General features: G+C 37.2%; 1 protein-coding gene and 1 long non-coding RNA gene across 4 annotated transcripts in view; one reads left to right on the top strand and one right to left on the bottom strand.

The window, feature by feature from the left end:
* Positions 1–1,294: 1,294 nt before the first annotated feature.
* vps9d1 (VPS9 domain containing 1) overlaps positions 1,295–20,814 on the bottom strand; it is a 29,909-nt gene continuing 10,389 nt past the window's right edge. The window contains exons 5-10 of one of the 3 annotated variants that reach the window (XM_020524038.2): positions 18,040–18,151; positions 14,370–14,432; positions 12,769–12,821; positions 9,856–9,943; positions 9,055–9,140; positions 1,295–4,695 (exon numbers count right to left, since the gene is read on the bottom strand). In XM_020524038.2, coding sequence (XP_020379627.1) covers positions 3,975–4,695; positions 9,055–9,140; positions 9,856–9,943; positions 12,769–12,821; positions 14,370–14,432; positions 18,040–18,151 — 1,123 coding nt within the window. In that variant the 3' untranslated portion in view covers positions 1,295–3,974. Of the gene's footprint in view, positions 4,696–7,416; positions 7,569–8,544; positions 8,934–9,054; positions 9,141–9,855; positions 9,944–12,768; positions 12,822–14,369; positions 14,433–18,039; positions 18,152–20,814 lie in introns of those variants that run through there. The other 2 variants (XM_048605627.1, XM_048605628.1) reach the window with 2 other exon arrangements.
* On the top strand, positions 16,968–19,280 carry LOC125484952. The gene is made up of 3 exons (XR_007263736.1): positions 16,968–17,046; positions 17,605–17,929; positions 18,849–19,280. It is a non-coding gene; the product is annotated as an uncharacterized LOC125484952 (long non-coding RNA).

Genomic DNA, 20,814 nt, shown 5'->3' with positions numbered 1-20,814 from the left:
AAAACATAAAATCTACAGTCAATCGAGCCAGGTTCCATTCTGGAATCTGACTTGTCCAGTATCACCATCAGCTGAAATGAGAACATGATTGCTTTGGTCACCATTGTTGAGACTAACTTCATATTTCAGATGAATTAATTTTTGCCCTAGTGGGATTTGAACCAGAGTCCCCAATGCATTAGTATGAGCTTGAGGTTATTAGTCTAGTAGTACCACTACTTCAGCACATTACTACAATATCAACTATCTCTGCACAGATGACTATTTGCATTCTGCTTTTAGCATAGAAAATCTTTCCAAGGCACAAGGATCATTGTGTGCTTCAATTAAATAAAAACTTCACAGATTTCAGAGGAAAAGGTTACTAGTTAAGCTCAAAGCATGACAGTAGGTTAAATATGTACAATAGGAAGAGGGCTGTAGTCACAGCGTTATGGTACTGTATTGTTTCACAACTTGGCTCAATAATATCAGTGTTGTGGATTAAAAGCAGAGATTCAAATTCATAATCTAGGCACTCCAAGCAGTACCTCACTATGAAAACTGTTGTCTTTAATGAGGCATTAAACTAAAGCCCATCTGCATTTTCAGTTCGCTATACATGGCTTCACAACATTATTTAAATAAAATCAGGGAAATGACATTTGTGTACAATATTTGTCCTTCATCAGCCTCACTAAAATAGATTGGTCATTTATCTCCCAAACCTTTGTGAGACCTCATTCATAAAGTGGGTATGAAAAGCTTTAGACCATTCCAAGATCTCTCTATTTTCCTTCTTTACACGAACAACTTGGATTCAGAAACTTACACTGCAAATCATGCATTAAATATATATATTAACATAGATCAGTGTAGTGTAATACTATAGGAAAAATAAAACAGGCAGCATAAATATTAAATGTTGTTAAAGTAGTTAAGGATTTAGCTAAAAGAAAATTAGAGTTTCTAACAGATTCAGTGCACATCATGTGCAAGCCTGAAGCAGAAAATAAATGCGCTGTATAACCAAAACAGCAGGCTACAAGCAGTGTGAAGTCATATTCAATTTGCATACAATGCTGCAACCAGATTCCCCTGCTGACCATGCCCATGCTGATTACATCAGACATTTAATCCCTTGACAATTCAGAGAATGGTCATGAGGTTGATCCATCAAATCTGAGGTCCAAGCTATGAAAAAGATACAGAACATTGGCTTTTACAGCTGAGGAGAAAGGCAACTGACAGGTGATCTTGGAGTGATGCTAAGATTGTAAACGGTACAGAGAAAAGAAAATCTAGATGTTTACTTTAAACTTACCAATAGTGAAGAAAAGCAGGTTCAATCAATATAAAAGGTAAATTTTGGACTCATATTACGGTATTCTTCATACATAAGTATGATCAACGGGATTGCACTGGATATAGTACTGCAAGTGCAGACCTTTTGGAATAATTTGAAAAACAACGAAGAAGTGGGGGAGGAATACCTGTAAAGTCTTTCTGAATAAATGTGATCAGTGGTCTGAATGCCCTTCTTCCAGATTTATTTTGTAAAATATAGGCCCAGACATTCGGGTCTCTGGATAGGCTGAGATCAGATACATAACCAGAGAATAAGCATCAGGACCCCTCAGGAGACCAAATGCAGTGATTCAGTGGGATCTATATGAAAAGTGTGAATTTGACAGTCAAAACTCAAACTATAGTTGAACAGTATTGATGGACTTACTTGGATTTTTACCTCAGAAATATTCAACAGGTTAAAACATGTCTCACTCCCAGGTACCCATAAAGCTGACCCCTGAATCGCTCTTGGTCCCCCAACTTTTGCCCAACTCACCTAACCTCACCACCCGACTCAACCATACAACTCACTCCCCCCGACATGATGTTACTATTCCCGATCTGAGAACCCCTCTCAAACTGACTCGATGACGCATCGGCCTCCCTACTCACCTGTCATCTAAGCCCATTAACCTCATTCACATTCATTCATTACCTCACTGAAAACGTGTTTAAATGCCCCAAAGCTTCTCAATGTGTTAGTAAATGAATACTTAGCAGAACACAGCTAATGCCATAAAAGGCAGACACAGTTTGACTTCCTCAAATGACCCATGACTATGGAGGACTTTGGTTTAAAAGGTGTTCTGAATTTCTGAAGAGGCCAACACTAGAAATCTAGGTCAGAACTGCAAAACACGGTCACTGCGCAAAAACGTAGGAATGGAATGACAATTGACAGTGGTTGCCTCCCCGCAGACGATTCAACTATATTTTTTCTTGGAATTTTATTTCAATCCTGATCCTTAAAGCATACTGACATCTAGTGGCTGGTTTTGTTTCTCATTTCATTTATAGCCTTTGAGTGTTTCCTCAGAACATTCGTTCATTTTGTATCTGACAGAAATGCCATCCTCAAACCTGGTTTTTATTTACACGTCCACATTAAAAAAGAAATTACTTCTTAAACCCTATTCCTCCTGATTAAAATAAAATTTTACTTTAAGGTAAAGAAAATACATTTGCTTTCTAAATATTGTTTTAATTCCGCACATGACTTTTGAACTTTCAACATAAAGTCAAAGATTAGAATATGTTTATATTGAGTTTATCCAACACATTTCAAATTCTCTCATTGTCACACTTCCTAATGTGTCAATGCTCCACACATGTCCCTATAATACTGAAAAATAAGACTCATTAACTTGAAAATCTCACCTCCCTTGCATGATTTGAAACAAACTTACATTCATCTAGATTACAAGAAATATGTCTAGTACCTTTAGCAGAATAGATCAGGAAGACATGAAACTATCAGGTCCCTAGAAAAATGCACGTGGAATTGCATTTGCAATTTTACCTACCTTAGTTATTACCTGAGAACACATTGTAAGAAGGGAGCATGCAGGTGATTTCTGACTAATTCAGTTAATGAAAGTTACAAGTATAACAAGGTGGCAACTACATCAGATGTAGAGATGTCCAGAAAATTCAATAACACAAAAGAACGAGGAAAAGAGGAATTAATAAGAAAAAAAGACAAAGAGAGAAAAGGACTGAAGGGATAAGAAAGTAACTATATTATATTTACTTATGCACCTTTCACAACTTCAGGATAGCACAAAGTGCCTCTGAATAAAATAAAAACAGATTTTAAGGGAAGCGGTTGCGGTAAATTGGCTTAGCAGGCAAATTTACACAGCAGGGTCTCAAAACTTGAAATGAGAAATGAGAAAAATAACCAGATCAAGTTTTTGTTGGTTGATGGATAATAGAAGCCCACTGCTCATCTCCGAATCACACCTTTATGATTGCCTGAGAGGGAAAATGGGCTCTCAGTTTTTTGATCCATTATAAAGGTAGCATCTCCGACATCAGATTACGTACTGCCAGCTCTCAAGTGAAGCTTGAATTTGTAAAAGTGGGCCTTGACAGTAAATGGAGGAGTAGTGGGCAAGGGGACAGGTGGGTAAGAACCTGGGTACAGGATAGAAGGGTCTGAGCACAATGAGGTAGAGGGCAATTGACCAGTATAAATCAGGACATAGCGGAAAGGCAGAAAAATTAGGAATAAATGGGAGTCTAATTTTAACTGGGGATGAGCCCGCCCCCTTGACCTGTCCGTCCTCCCTGGACTGACCTATCCCCTCCCTAACTCCCCACCTACACTCACCTTTACTGGCTCCATCCCCGCCTCTTTGACCTGTCTGTCTCCTCTCCACCTATCTTCTCCTCTATCCATCTTCTATCTGCCTCCCCCTCTCTCCCTATTTATTTCAGAACCCCCTTCCTCTCCCCCATTTCTGAAGAAGGGTCTATGCTCGAAACGTCAGCTTTCCTGCTCCTCTGATGTTGTGTTCATCCAGCTCTATACCTTGTTATCTCCATTTTGGCATAATGTACATGTTCCAACTAAACTGTAGATTATGAAACTGATATAAGTCTTGCACATTGGACCAATGAGAATTCAAAAATCTATGCTAGTGTTACCTTGTGCAAGAATTCATAGCAACTTTCCCCATTTTGACCAGCAAATGTCTTCTTCTCACAGCATTTACTGGTATTACAGAATAATTACATCTAATTAAATTTGTGAAGGGAATGAGTACATTACCTATTGAATTATGTACATCTGTTACAATACTCTTCAGGAGATTTTGCAATGAAATATCTTCCATTTGATGAAGATGATAAGTGTTTGTCACCTGCATCAGACTATCTGTAATGTTTCCTGGTTGTTCCTCAAACTTCATCACATAATGTTCCAAATCTTCAAAAGGACTGTCTTTATCAGCCATCGAATTTGGCGCAACAGTCGTAGGTGGGTTAATTTGTTGACCTGTAATATTTTGTGCCAGTCCACTCTGATCTCTAACATCTGAATTTGCATTTTGATGTTCAGTGAATGCAAATGAGCTAACAGAGGAACTATGTCTTAATCCACCATTATTTATTTTATTGTGATCTTGAACAGATCCCAAGCAGCAAGCGCTTTTGGAAGACTTTAACCTGCTTCCTCTGTTGAGTGAAGGTGTCATGTCTATCTTCAGAGAATACTGCGAAAGGGATGAATACAATCCGGTGCCTGCATCAAGTTCATTGACACTAGCCAGGTCTAAAAAATGTTTATTCACAATCGGATAAAGCTTGTTGTAGATCTTGCACTGCAGTTTCTTCAGGAGTTGGGAGATTGGATATTCTGAGCAACTAGGGAATGAAACAGATTCATCAAAAACAAAATTAATTCACAACTGATGAGCACAAGGAGAAATATATACACGACCTAAGTTCAGTCTTTCACTGCCTAGATCCCACCTTACAAAATCCTGAACTTTGGTGATTATTCAGATAACACAAAACTCTTAAAATTTACATGAGAAATAATTATTACAGCTTTGAATTAAGTCACATTTGACTTCAAAACCTTATAGGGGTTTATAAAATCATGAGGGGCATGAATAGGTTGAATAGCCAAGGTCTTTTCCACAGGGTAGGAGAGTCTAAAATTAGAGGGCATAGGTTTAAGGTGCGAGGGAAAAGATATAAAAGGGACCAAAGCAGCAACATTTTCACACAGAAGTGGGTGTGTGTATGGAATGAACTGCCAGAGGAAGTGGTAGAGGCTGGTCAATTACAACATTTTAATAGGCATCTGGATGGGTACAAGAGTAGGAAGGGCTTAGAAGGATATGGGCCAAATCTGGCAAGTAAGACTAGATTAATTTAGGATATCTGGTCGGCATGGAGGAGTTGGACCGAAGGGTCTGTTTCCATGCTGTACATCTCTCTGACACTTTGACTCTATATGAATCACATTAATGGAAATAGAAATGATTTTTAGTCATCCATCTACATAATTTTCCAAGTCCATTAGCTCCTTCAATAATTATTAATGTTAAGTTTAAAAATACTGCAATATAAGTTGTGGAGTAGATGTATAATGTCTCAATATATCTTAAAGTTGTTTAGATTTCTCAGAACTGTGCGTTAGTTATAGTAACGCAACAGAGTCCAAAAGCAGTAAATTCTGTGGTACGATTGTTTACAAAAATGAATTTACGTGAACAAATCTGAATCAGCAAATATTCCCCTGTAGTCACAGGTAAACAGATGGACAAATATGGTTCATCCTTAACCTTAAAAGAAATCAGTGTTTGCATCAACATATGACAATATACTTACAAATGACAGGAGTCACATAACTTTCAAACAATTGATCTCTGTGCTGAGCAGAATTATTTAAACATTCTTGCAGCAAGGATCGTTTTCCTCAAACTTGGAGGTTGTTCCATAATTTAAAAATTGGATGTTAGCAAGTTATAAGTTTATCTCTGGGTAAAGCTGGTTCTTAGCAATCCTCAGTCAAATTATAAAATGAATAACTAGCATTTGCAAACAAAGTAGGGAACAATTATGCAAAATTACAGCACCTTAGGCCACAGTGACATCACTACGCAAATACTTTTGGAAAACATAAAGGAGCTCGTGAACTAAAGCAATAAATCCCTCCATCAATTATTTTCGAGCAAAATATTTAGGAATTTTGTTCAGTGAGTATCACACATCTAAGTAATTCATTTTGGAGTATTGCTTATATACACGTGAAAAGTTGTTACTTTTATTTGAACACTACTGATGCCTACAGAGGTTTAGATATACTTGTGCATTAAAATCCAATTCTTATTAAATGAGTTAACAAGCAAATAGTTTGCAAGGCTGCTACATTCAAAGGGAGAAATTTCATTTGGGATCCTGTTTCTGATCAGCGCTGTGTGGCTTCTACTTGTAAGCACGTATGTATTTGTAGGAGTTAAAGATAAAGGTGGGCTTGCCACTAATCGCATTTATGATTGAACGATTTGCTGTTAACGTGAGATACCAGAGACTGTCAGAATCCTAGTAACAGCCAAAGGCAGGATGGAAACGATTTGAAAAAATATACAATTTTTAAATTGTACACATCTTGAGATGTCTAAAAATGTTGATATTGTAGAATTATTATTTCATTCCACTCGACAGGGTAGCTGAAAGATTTATAAAAGGCACCGGCATTGAGTCACGATGCTTATTTAGAGAGGCAGTGTACACACAATAGGCTGATTAGCCTCCTTCTGCACTCTAACACATTTAAGATACCGTGGGAAATAAAATTGCAGTTGTAATTTAACTTGTTGCCTACATCTTTCAAAGGGACTTGGTTAGCTCAGTTGGTTGGATGGCTGGTTTGTGATGCAGAATGGGTTCAATTCCCACACTGGGTAAGCGTACCATGAATGACTCTCCTTCTTAACCTCGCCCCTTGTCTGAGGTGTGGTGACCCTCAGATTAAACCACCATCAATTGTCTCTCTCTAATAAGACAGCAGCCCTACGGTCTGGTAGGTCTGCGGCAACATTACTTTTATATCTTTTAAAGGGAGAGTTACTGAGGGTCATACAACTCTGAACTATTCAGATTTCAGAAATTTTCTCCATTGGTGACTCACTGGCACATTATTTGCTTCCCAATTAAAAAAAAATTCTTCTTTGATAGAGGATATGATATTTCTGAAATTAGAACATGAGCCCCTCAGAAGTATGTTAGTACTTGCAACTACACAGAAGAAAATATAGTTTGAAAAACATCATGGTACAAATGGAATAACATTTTTCAGGTACTGCAATACTTTCAAGTTTCTCCCTACTTTCTTAATGTATCAGTTCATGCTGGGGTCCAGTTTTACCAACTCGATGAGAAAAGATATTAAACTAATGTAAAATACTGCAGATACCGAAGATCTGAAATAAAAACAGAACAAAATAGAGAGGAATTCAGCATGGCCCCGGAACATCTGTCGAGCCAGAAACAGAGTTAATGTTTCAAGTCAATGAAAGTCATTCTGAACTGGAAATGTTAAGTCTATTTCTCTTGCTACAGGTGCTGCCTGACCTGCTGAGTTTCTCCAGCACTTTGCTTTTATTCCAATAAAATTCTTCAGACATTAAGTTGTTCTGCTTTTACATATTTTCCTGTTGTTGCTGTCGTCTGGAGTACTCCTATGCTTATTTGGATGGCAAGGAAGAGAAGGTAAGGAAAGATGTCTGGGAATAAAAAGAAAAAGAAATCCAAACATTTTAAATGCACCTGATAGATAACAAGATTTCTGCAGCATGTTGGCTCAAAATTTGTGGGTTGTAATAAAGTCATGAAGATCAATTTGAAGAAAGAATTGTTATAAATCCACCATGCAACAAAAGAAATTTTGAGAAAAATAAATTAGTAAATGCTCGCGGGCATTTGCAGGACAATAGTGAGCTCTTGTGGTACTCTACCTAGCGGTCTGCCTGAGAACAGACCAAGGCAAAAACTGAATTGGCATGAGGTATGATCAACCAGTTTGAGGTTCACACTGTCTTGCTATATTGCAACAGGTTGACTGAAAGTGTGAAATCATAGCTAGAGATTGGAAGGCTGCACAAGAGAAGATCAAGCATGAACACCAACGCTGAATTATGGGGGCCTAAATGATTACTGAGTGCTTCAAATAATCTAGTCTTTGATTTGATTTATTACTGTCACACGTAGAGTGAAAAGTGTTGTCTTACGTACTTTACAGGGTGATAGAACAGAGTGCAGGATACAATGTTACAGCTGCCAAGAAGGTGTAGAGAGAGATCAATATTAACATTAGAGAGGTCCATTCAAAAGTCTGATAACAGTGGGGAAAAAGCTGTTCTTGAATCTGTTTGTATGCATATTCAAATTTTTATATCTTCTGCCCGATGGAAGAGGGTGGAAGAGAGTATAACCGGGTGGAAGCGGTCTTCGATTATGTTGGTTACTTTCCTGATGCACTGGGAAGTATAGATGAAGTCAATGAATGGGAACAAAAACAGAAGTTGCTGCAAAAGCTCAGCAGGTCTGGCAGCATCTGTGAAGAAAAAAATCAGAGTTAATGTTTCAGTTCTGGTGACCCTTCCTCATTACGGAAGAAGTTCTAAGGATCACTGGACCCGAAACGTTAACTCTGATTTTTTCTTCACAGATGCTGCCACACCTGCTGAGCTTTTCCAGCGACTTCTGTTTTTATTCCCGATTTACAGCATCTGCAGTTCTTTCGGTTTTCCATGAATGGGAGGCGGGTTTACATGATGGACTGGGCTGTGTTCACAACTGCCTGTAGTTTCTTTTGGTCTTGGGAACAGCAGTTGCCACACCACGCTGTGATGCATCCTCGAATAGGATGCTTTCTATGCTTCATCTATAAAAATTTGTAAGAGACTTTATGGACATACCGAATTTCCTCAGCCTCCCGTGGAAGTAGAGGTGTTACCGTGCTTTCTTGACTGTAGTGTCAACCTGGGTGGACTAGGACAGATTGTGGGTGATCGTCACTCCCAGGAATTTGACGCTTTCCACTATCTCCACCTCAGCACCATTACTGGCAGTAATCTTGCAGTTACAGGCTAGTTATAATAAGAAGTTGTAACTTTTCTTCATCTTCTGTAGTTAATTTGAGAAATGCCATAATTGCAACATCTTCACAAGAATTCTATCAACTCATCCCCTTCTAAATAAAATCTTTACCTCAATATTTGGGATAAAAGGCCAGCCACCAGAAGATGGTCATTAGGTTGTGATCTTAACTTCATTTTCCATTGTTTGGGCCATTCCTACAGAAAAACGATTTAAAGTATAATTATCGCAGGTTTTGGAAAGCTTTTCAATTGCTGCTGGCATTCAATTGTAGTCAAAAATATCTTTACAACAATATAAATATAAACTGCTGTCTGTTAAACTATACAATCCTTGATTAAAGGTTAAGTACGAAGCTTGCTTCTTTTAAAACTCTGTTGTGTATGCAGATTCTGTATGGAATAATGTCTTCTATTTTAAAATTTAAAACTGAATAAAATTGGTGTAGAAGAATTGGGTCTATATGCAAAGGCATATTGTACTTCAATGCTTTTACAACAAATTTTGCAGTTGTAAAATGTATAAAGTTGCATTCAGCATTACCATTACAAGTAGTTCAATGGGTTATTGGGGTGAACTGACTGAATAAATATAAAGACAGAACATAAAAGGGCTCTGTGGCACAGTAATATTGTCCCTACTTCTGAGGCAGGAGGCCAGTTTCAAGTGCCACCTGCTTCAGAGGAGCATCATTATGTCTCCGAACCGGTTGTTTAGAAAATATTAAAGACAGAACATAATGAACTGGCGTATGGAAGCATTGAGTATTTATTAAACAGTCAAGACTACGCTAAACTTTTGCAAGTCAAATTTTTTTGATTGGTTCGCAGTACACTACGTTAGAGAAATTAAACCCTTATTGTGTTTCAGTACATTTGAACAGAATGACGTTGTTTTTCTTTTGGTACTTACATGGTCTTGCTCAAACTCTAAAATGCTGGTGTATACATTTCTCTGTTCTTCTTCTTCAGGAGTAAGTGTGGCACTGCTTGAAAATCTCCTTAAAAAGGAACCAAACGCATTAGATTCTGTTTATGGCATTATAGACAATCATTGCTACAGAAAGTCTTCAAAAAAGTTGCATTGTCACCAACCAAACTGAGTATGTGTAGGGGTGGAAGAAATCCAATAAAGCAGACTTTTGAAACAATCTACAAATCTCAGCCACAAAGTTATATTTTTGAGTTTCTTTGCAATGCTCACTAAAAAGCTGCATTGCCAAAAATGTACACTTTCCTGCAGGTTTTCTATGGAGCTTTACATACGAACTTATTATAACCAGAGATATATTTCAGCACAGCAAGCTCTACAGAGAAGCTAGGACCTATGTGAACAACGCATACAATTGTCGATCTCCTTTAGCAACCAAATTGAAGAATAATTAATGAACAGTGCAGGGTCTGAATGAGAAAGTGTCAAGATAGTGAATTCAATGTCAAGTCATGTATAGAATCCAAATACAAAAAGGTGAAAATACTGGATTAGAAACAAAGATAAAAGAAACTCTACAAATATGCAATAATTAAAGATTTGACAGAATTATTTCCACTTTGTAAATTTCAATGCCAATGACTCAATTGGCAATGATTAAGGTTTACCACATCGACAAATATTGACTTTACACTGGAATAAACGAGCTCAAACTTTATTTCCTGAGTTTAGCATGTATTGACCATCAAAGAGAAACAATGTTGCGCATTCCACATTTCAACACAAAATCTCTCTGCAAGGTACAGGTATCATGAAGCTTGTGGAAAAGCAGGGCAAGTCAGCTACTTCTGGATTTTCACATATAACTGCACATGCATGGTTGTGGGAAGCTGCTTTCTGATTTACTTTAATATCAGAGAAAGCTGTTAGCTTTCATAAACTTAAGCTGGTCCAATACTCTGTTGCTCAAGCTCTAACTCATGCCAAGTCTTGACTGATTTACATGGCAATGTTGGACTGGTGTCACCTCAATTGCATAATTCTTACTCTTGCTTTCTAAGCAATCCATGGCCATGCCTCTTCCAACTCTGTAGCTCCCTCTAGTCTTGCACCCTTTGAGATCTCTGCATTGTTCCAATTCTGTCCTCTTGCACAACCACCACCTTAGTCACAGCAATATCTTTAGCTACATAGGTCTTGAACTTCAGAATTCACTTCCTAAACCTCACTGACTGCCAATATTCTCTATTCATCTCTAAGATGCTCTTTAAAAATACCTCTTTTACCCAACTGTTGGCATCTATTCTAATATTTCTTCATGTGCTTCAATATCAAATTTTGCCTGATAATGTTCCTGTTAGGTGCTTTGGGACATTTCACTTTTAAAGATGCAGTTTAAATACAAATTGTTGTTGTTATAACTTCCCTTATTCCTACACCAAATTCTCACTCAATAAGCAAACTAAAATAGACTTTTGTGTCGCATGTACATGAGCAAAACCCAAGATGTACTCTTTAGACAGAAATTATCAACCCAACAGATTGAAAGAATGGAAGAAAAGGAATAGGATCACACTGGATTGGGCAAAACATAAGTTCATATAATCTCTGGTCATTTTTCATTTTGAATAACTTTTGGTGAGATGGTGGATGGAGCAATCCTGTCACCATCAGGAGCAGTTTGGGGTCTCATTTCAAATAAAGTCAATGATCAGACAGTGCTAAAGGAGTAATTGCAGGCAAAATGCTGATCAAAGTGGAGAAGATGGCAAAATGTAGCAGATTCTTTGCAGAACCGACAGCGTGAGGAGACCTGGTTTGATGGGGAGGGGTAGCAGTGGGAAATGGGTTTTGGGGTGGGAGAACAAAGCTGCAGAGATAGGATCAGCTGTTAATACCAGTAATGCACTGAAAATTTACCTCAAACCATAAGCACTTTTCAGTAATCTCCAATAGTTCCTTGTGTCCAACAGGTAATGTACATGGGACTTTAATGGAATTTTAATCCATTGTGTGTGTTTACCACAGCCATACTCTCAGCGGAACCTTTGGGATGCAAATAAGCCCTCCAAGGAAAATTAAGAAAAAAGTTATTTTGTGGGACGTGGAAGAACAAGGGCAAGCAAAATCTAGGCTCTGCCTCCTTAGGGTCTCCAGCCCTTTCCTCAACTGCAAGGGTCGTTACTGTCCACAGATTAGATTGCTGCTGACAATCTTAGTCCCAGAAAGCAGTGCATTGAACCCGTAATCTTCATTTAACCACCTCAGTTAGCTGTTGATTTCCCCAGGAACATCATTCAAATGTGGCCCAACAGTAAAAATCTGAACTGCAAACAGAGATTTTTCATATGGAGTTGCCAAGAGTTAAAATTTGTTTATCTAGTCTCCATTCATGTTTTCTTGCCAATAGAATTTTGATAATATGTAAATCCATTTTCTAGATAAGAAAACGTTCTTTAAAATAAACAAGACGAGTGCAGTTATCAATTCTTATTTCATCCCCTTCCCATGCTCAGCGGTATATGAAGCAGATGCAACATGTGTCTACATCTCTTTTTTGCTAAGTTTCCTGACACAGATGCTCACTTGTTGCCAGAGTCTATAGTTTAATGGGCATTACTCCGTAACACGCATGATTGACCATTAGTTGTCATGCTCTGGCCATGTGCCACAGATTTTTGGAAGGATTCACAGTTTGATTAATCAACCTCGTTGACCAGGTTATGAATACATCTTCCATAACCACCCAGTGTTGGAGTGGGATTTGAACCCCAAGCTTTCGGCTCAGAGGCAGGGCATTAACCGCTGTGTCACAAGACCTCTGACATAGTAGATGCCCAGTTACGTGGCGTGCTGAAAAATCACACTGATGTCACAGCTTTAAGACTTTATCACCTGTTGGCTTCTTCTTGAAGTCTCAGTCTTCGTTCTTCCATCTTTCTTTGCAGCTGTAAGTTACACTGTTATGGATATTCGCTCAATTGATGTAACTTTCAAGCAACATGGTTCCGAGAATATTTAAAGTTACGCAGAATGTAAAGGAATAAGTTATCACTTTAAAAATACACTATTATCTCTTTTCTCTCAATTGAAAAAAACCAAATAACCTTAAGCTCCCAGAGTTAACTGTTCAAGCCGGTAAACATTACTCCACCTTGTTTTGAAAGATAGGAGTGTTGAAAAAGGTGTGGAAGAGGTAACGCATCTAATCAGGTTTCTTAGTCCTAAATCAACTGTTTGACCCTTTCCAAAGCAGGGTCAATCTCTCTAAATGAAAACAAGGCTAATGTCTGCACATTGCTGCATTCAATAAAAGGGACTAGTTACAAAGCACTACAAGTGTTGTGTGAGACTTTTACGGTTAAAAAAACATGAAGTGACTAATCTTACCAACTTGATGTAATTACTGAGGCTGCTGCAGGCAGGATGCAGAGACAGAGTTGGGAAAAAAAAACCATGACATAGATTGAATATGAGGATGAGAATTTTGAATACCAGACCAATTGCAAGCTCATGAGCAGAGGGATGTCAGACAAGAAAGACTTGGTATGGTCTTAGGATACAGGCAGAGTTTTAGGTGAGCAAAGGTCTATGAATGGTTAGAATAAGAGGTCAGATAGGAGTGTCCAATGTGATAGATGCACCGAACAAAATGGTGTCTAGTTGACTGATGTTACATGGATGAAAGCTAACAAACACAGAATACTGGAGAAACTCAGCAAGACTGGCAGCATCTATGGACAGGAAAACAGTTAATATTTTGAGTCTGGAATGACTCTTCTTCAGAACACTGCAAGTGGGTAATATTTGTAAGATGGAGAAACTAAGGTTAGAAGTTCAGTTTAGGATCAAACAAAACACTGACGTTGTTAATAGTTAAAATCAATTAATGACAATGCCCATGGTTGCATAGGATGAAGGGAAGTGTGGCAAGGGTTAAAGACAATGGCTTTGCCCTTTCCATTGTTTAAATGGAAGGAGTTTTGGATCAGAGACAATGGTGCAAGATGGAATCAAAAATCATTACTAAAGTTGGTGTTAGGTAGGCAATTATTGAAACAAGAAAGGATTATCCTACTCAGATAGACAATGAATAAATGCACAAAGTAAAGTGATTATAATATTTCACTGGACTAAGCGATTTTTGTATTCTACCAGTTTCTTAATGCAAGATGAAACAACTGCTAGCATCTCAGCAAAGCTTGCCAAGGGTAATTACTTCAAAATCAAAGCACAAGTATTTTGTATTCCTTGTAATTCAAATGCAGGTTATTTTTGTTTTAGTTATCCTGATGAATTGAATTTAGGATAAAGATGTGAAGTGAACCACTCATGGGAATTCAAGTGCTACTGTATTTATAGTGAACAAGAAATTCTAAAAATTATCCCACTGAACCACAGCTATCATTCATAAACACTTTGGCAAAGTTCAAAATGAAACCTGACCAATCCTAAATTGGTTGGCACTGAAGAATGTCACTATAATAAAAGGATACAGCTGCCTGTCTTGCCTGTGCAATGATCAAATTCTCCATCATCTGTCGCTGAAGAGACAATGTCTGAAAATGAAAACACGTTTTGACAAGAAAAGTCAATGTGAAAATGTTTATGCTTTGTTTCGGCGATAGATATTTTAACAAAAGTCATAAGTAAAACGTAATTCCATCTGTGAGGATGATAGCCACACTTTTACCTGACTTGGTTCACTGTGCTTAGTTACTCAGCAGTTTGATTTCATGATTCACTTGAAAACCAGTTACAGAAAGCTAATCTTTTTTCCAGTCCTGCAAACTAATGCTCTAGTTCACAAAAAATAAATGTATCACCATTTACTTTTCTACCCCTTATTGAATGTTAGCTTTGGCGTTCAGTGTTATGCATATCCAACTCCAAGACAAATGTGAACATTTTGAAAGATGCAAATTAATTCAAATTAATTCAGTCCAAATTCATTGAATTTTGGAAAGGTAATTCATTACTTTTACCTCTCACTTACCAATATTAGTTTTGAAAATCATTATCCATCAGATCAAAATAAATTGGAAATGTTTAGTTAATTATTGTAAAGATATAGGGAAAAGAAATTACCTGTGTTAATGGACAATTCAACTGAGGAGACTGAAATTGGGCAAAAATGCAAAAAGTACAATTTTCTATACTAAGTTATCCTCTATGGGTTTACAATAAAGATCCTTTTGGCTAACAACGCAGAAAAGCTTTTGAAACATGGGATCGTGCATTGTAACAAAGTCAAAAGATGAGCGGAAATTAAGAAAAAAACCTTCACTTACACCACACTTTTCAAAACTCAAGGACATCCTTGAGCATATCACAGCTAAAAAAAAATTGAATGACTAACAGCACTCTGTGAGTATCTTTCTTTCTAAAGGCTTTTGTGGTTCAAGACAACTATTTGTTGTCAGCTTCTCAAGGACAAATAGAGACGAGCAATAACTGTTGACCTAGCTGTTAAACCCATATTCTGTGAATTAATTTAAAAACCTCCAGTTTCTTTAATGTCCTGCAGAAATGACTACTTGCAAGTAAACAGTTGTATGCTGCAGGAATGAACTCGCCAACTATAGAGGGCAGACATTCTCCATATGCCGAAGAATAGAAGAAAGGGTCAATAGTCAACATCAAAGAACCCTAACAGGAAACTTTTCTTTAGTGGCAGCTAGTCTGTGAGATATAGAGAATGCTAACCACATATAACTTAAAAGAAATTGTAAAGTACAAGAACCCTATTGTAAAATTTTAATCTTAGTCTCTAAATTGTTTACTCAGCTTTTCCTTTTTCCTCCCTCCCTCCACCACCGCCACTGAGAAAACAACAAATATCCTCTCACAACTGTCTCATTGCTGATTTCAAACTGAACATTGGAAGGCTTTCAAATGTTGAATGACTTAACTTTCAATTTTCCATTCTATTAGCTCCAATTGTAATAAATAATGTTTACATTTTATTTTCTTCAAACCAAGCAACCAATAACAATATATATTGAAATAAGACTTCAAATGGCAAAACGTACATCAAAATGTTAAGTGATATAAATTAACATAATGTAAGTTGAAAAAAGCAGTTTCAATTATTGATAATTAGTAAGAAGATAGACTTAAAAGCACACTGCAATCATCACATAAGCCAACCTAACTGTACCTGCTTTTAACCTCTTCTAGTGATCACAAAATGGAGAAAAGAGAGCAAAAAACAAACATTTAACACACAACATAATAAACCAAGCTAAAGTCAGGTTGAAGGTACTAATCGCTAACTGGAATTGTAGCATTGTAACAAGATCCACACTCAGTCAACAAACAGCAGAGTGCTGTTCTCCAATTCTTTTAAAAATACTCAGAATTTTTAATTGGTTGGGAGTAAATGAAGTCAATACATGGTTCTAATTAGATGCTAATAGGTAACTGAAAAGTTCCTAATGATCTGACAGTGTTGAGTAAAACAATGACCTTATGAACTAAAACGTTAATAAATTAATTCAATAGCCAAACATATGGGTAATAAAACATTTAAAATGAATTAAACTTTAGATTTCAAAAATAACAGCATTTAAAAAAACTGCAAACATACAATATGTATGCAAGCCATGAGGTTTTAATATTTCTGAAATTATTTTTAATTTTTCTTGTTGCAAATAATTGGTTAACCTGTTGCCTTTTACATTGTACATCCAACACTTCACATGAGAAACAGTTGAAAGTGCATGCTTCAAATCAGACGTTTTAAGAAAGTCAATCTAATTACTTTTAAATTCATCTTTTTTTTAAATTTTAATATAGCAAACAAGTCTAAGTAACAATTTTCAACACAATACTAAAAGCAGAATTTAAATTCTGGTCTCTTAATTTAAGACTAGATCGTATAAGCACCATAACTAAATTAAGATGGCACTGGAAGTAGAATAAATTCATGAAAGTCAAATAAGTGAACCAGTATTGTTGACTTTAAGTAGAAATGGATATTTTACAAAGATCAACGTCGTTCAGTTACACAAGGTGGGGGTTGTGGACTTTGAGAGCACAGACTACTCTGCGTATGAACTGATTGAGGCAAAGGTAGACGGTGGTTAGTTTTGAGTTGCTGTAGACAAGAACTGGCGTAATCACAATGGGCTGAGCAGATTCCTCATGTTTCTTACTTCCGTGATTTCACAGGTACATAGTGAACAATAATTTATGTTTTGTTTATAACTTGTAACAAGATTAGAGTTTAGTGATAGTCTCCTTTCCAGCACAATTGACATGAGGCAAATATACATAAATGTTAAATATTAAGCCCAGACCACAGCATTAATGACATCACAAAAACGTGCAACTGTTAGAATGACTCATGGTTCTACTTGAGAGTTTTCAGTCAATTCTTCCTGGCACAAATAGTCAAAATTAGGGGAAATGATAACAGATTGTAGGTACCTCTACTACTGCATGTTATTTACAGAAAGGAAGTGTTTGAAATTCATGCAAGTTTAAGTCTACTATTCATCTTTTAAACTAAATACCATAAACTCTCAAATTCAAAACTTGCTTGGATCAAGACCAGTTCTGAGTTGTCAGGGGAAAAGGAAATGCAGATTAGCACCCTTTTCGTCCACTGATCTCGCCTTATCACTACACAGGAACAAGCTGAAATAAAATGATACTGAACAAACTACATGTTTCAGCATGTGACATGCAGTTTATTTTTTGACCTTTTTTCTCTCCACTTAATCACAGGGTGCTTTGAAAGGCAAACAAACCGTGGGAAATGCTGCCTATAATCAAGATGAAAACCGTCTTAGAAGCAACAATATTTTTCAACCTGCTGGACCATGCAATTTAGCGAACATTTTGGTACCAGTGCGCTGGTGGGAAAAACTGCACTTAAATCAAAACATTTAATTTTACTTGGACAAGTGTCTTATTTTATTGGTATATCCCTATTTAAGATTTTTCTAAAATCACCAAGACCAGAATTATTGAGACTACATCAATGTTTTACCAGAGCAATGAATAGACGAAGAAAAATGATGCAGTAAGAAGTACCATAAAAGTCAAAACTGTAAGTTTCTGAAAACAGCAATCCCTAGAAATCCATTTCAACCAATACACATTGTAGGAAACATGAAGCTTTTTATACTTTTTGAATCTTCTGTACGTAATTCCACTCACCAGTGAAGTTTTCTGCATGCCCTGCTTAGGATGCAGCCGTGCCATCCGTGCCTCATAAGCAGCCTTTAATTTCTGGTTCTGTCTCGATGCTTCTTCCAATGGAGTAAGTTCTCTAAAGTGTCGCAAATAAGTAAAACAATGAAGCAGCCTTTCAATTCTTAGCAGAGAAGATAAAAATACTTTGCAAACCTCCTGTTTTCATTATAAAGCAATATATTTTCTAGCAATTGAAAACAAAGCAGGTAATTTAATGCAACTAACACACAAGGTAGAAATTTTAATATCTGATTTCTTAAAAAAAATCCTTATTCTGCTTTGCTTAAATTAGCAAAATCTGTTTAAACCCAGGTGGACACAATTAAAATGAAAATACATACTATGTTTGGACAGGGCTGGATTCTTTAAACAATTGAGCTTCAAGTATGGACAACTGTTCACCTGCTCATAACTATATCAATATCGATCAGACACTTGCCATCCTTTCAGAATCTGCCATCCTGTCTACATCAGATATGGCTTTAGCAGATTTTTAAGCATTTTCAGCATATACTTGGTCACAAAAAATAACCTGATTTGTTTAAAACTGCAATTTTTCCAAAACTGTAATTTTTCCAAGTTTTACTGCATATATTCAGGTAATGGTCAATTTTTTGAGGCAATTTCTGCAGAGGTACTGTTTTTGTAGGGCATACTTTCAACCAAAACACGTTCATTTGGCACACCTAACATGATTCTCAAAGGAACCCACAGATAATTGGGGAAGCAATGCTCACACACCAAACACTTATTGTCTGTCTGTTTTATTAAAGAGCCTCCCCCAGTCCCCAGGAGAGGAAGACATAATGTCAGCTTGGCCAGTGATTTCAATGCTGCTTGGGAGCCAGAACAGAAGGAACTGGCTGCACAACTGGAGGATGTCACAGTACAGGCTCCCAGACCTTGACCTAGAACTTGATGCAAGGACATTTTACTGAATCCATTTTGGCAAGGACTGAGTCTCTCCTCACCAAGAAGGCAGAGAATGACAATCAAGGACACAAAACTTAGGTCTTGATCTATTCTAAGTTTGATCTGATGTTGGGCCTTGTATCCTGTTTCACATGAGATGTTTGTCACTGTTCTTTAATTTGTCCCTCCAGCCAAAAATCAAAATCAATCTACATCTTCCTGACTCTACTGACAAGTAGGAACTGGAGGAAATAAGGGAAATGTCACATTTAAATAAAAGACAGACTGAGGTTTTTGACGTGATTATGGAGATTGTACTTTGGTCCAGAAATTTTTGGACATTAATTTTGAAAAATGCACAGTGAATTTTTCAGGGGTATATAAAAATTCATTTTAAAACAAAAAAATCATGGGTCGACTTTCACATGTGATCACTTTCACACAAGTTCTTTTTTTAAAATTCTTTGACACCATCTCCCATATATTGTGTACATTTAGTTATAAGTGAGAGGGAATCCTCAACATGTTCTCTAAAAAAAATTCAAACTCTAGGAAATATATAGGAAATTGAAAAGTAGTCAGAAATTCAGTGTATTTCTTTAACGATCTTACAGCTTTGCCAGACCCCATAAACTTGTATCTTCAATCATTTAGGTTATTCATACTTGAAGCTGGCAAACAACAGTCCCAAAACAGACAAAAAACAGAAATTGCTGTTTCTGGCAGGGTGGGGGTGGGTGAAGGAGAGCACGGATAGGTGTAGAGGGAGCCCAGGGAAAGATAGAAAAAAAGGTAGGCAGATCAAGGGATTGATGAGAGTAGGCAGGAAAGTAGGTAGTTTGGTAATAAAGGGGGCTCTGAGTACAATAGTTGAAAATGGTTTGGCTGTGCTGAGAGCAGCCTATGTCATGACAAGAGCTGGGGTGTGGAGGTGACTAACAGACATGGAAGTAGGCTCATGCTGTAAAATTGTTAAACACAATGTTGAGTCCTTAAAGCTGTAGGCCCTTAAAAGGAAGCTGAAGTATTATTTCTCCAGTTTGCTTCCCTTCTTCCCTGGTTGACTAGCAATATTCCCTTTGTCGACCTTCCTCCCCCCACCACCCCCTTTCTCTGGGATCCTTCTCCTCCTATCCGCTTACTCCTTTTTCTCATCACCGCACCCCCCGCCCAACCCTGTCATTAGCATAGAGACCATCTTTTCCTAGCTGCTTCTAATTCCGAAGAAGGATCACTGGATCCAAAATGTCAACTTTGTTTTCTCTCCAGAGAAGCTGCCAGACCTGCAGAGTTTCACCAGCAATTTCTGTTTTTGTTTGTTTCAGATCTCCAGCATCTGAGTTTGTTCTTTTATGAAACAATAGTGCCATGAAGTTGAGAGGACTGAGGATTTTTGTAGTAAATCCAAAGACTGGATTCCTGGTTAAAACATTAACTTGATCTTTGTAGTTGGGTGATTTTCATCTGAGCTAATACAAACAGGGCACTCGGTTGTGAGGTGGGTTTAAGTGTATTGGACAGATCCCTGATGACTGTAGCATGGTTTGCATTTAGATAGTTTCATGACGAAACCATAACATTTTACTACCATAAAGGTCTGAAGGCAAAGAAGAAACAGTCAACAATAATTCCCCTCCTGAATCATAAGATGAAGGACTATTTCACTGCCATGCATTAAGTGAAGCATTAGATTTTATGACAAACTTGTTGAAAGTGATCTTAAAGCACTATTAATCTGTGTCCAAATAATATCCTGCACTTTCAATCTAAATATGAATATCAGCCACGGAGTAACATGTCAGCAGGAACCATACTCAATGGGCATTT

The sequence above is a fragment of the Rhincodon typus genome, chromosome 15, assembly GCF_021869965.1.
Source record: "Rhincodon typus isolate 14 chromosome 15, sRhiTyp1.1, whole genome shotgun sequence".
NCBI lineage: Eukaryota > Metazoa > Chordata > Chondrichthyes > Orectolobiformes > Rhincodontidae > Rhincodon > Rhincodon typus.
Note: the sequence above shows the minus strand (reverse complement) of the source record. Positions and strands in the feature narration are given on the sequence as shown.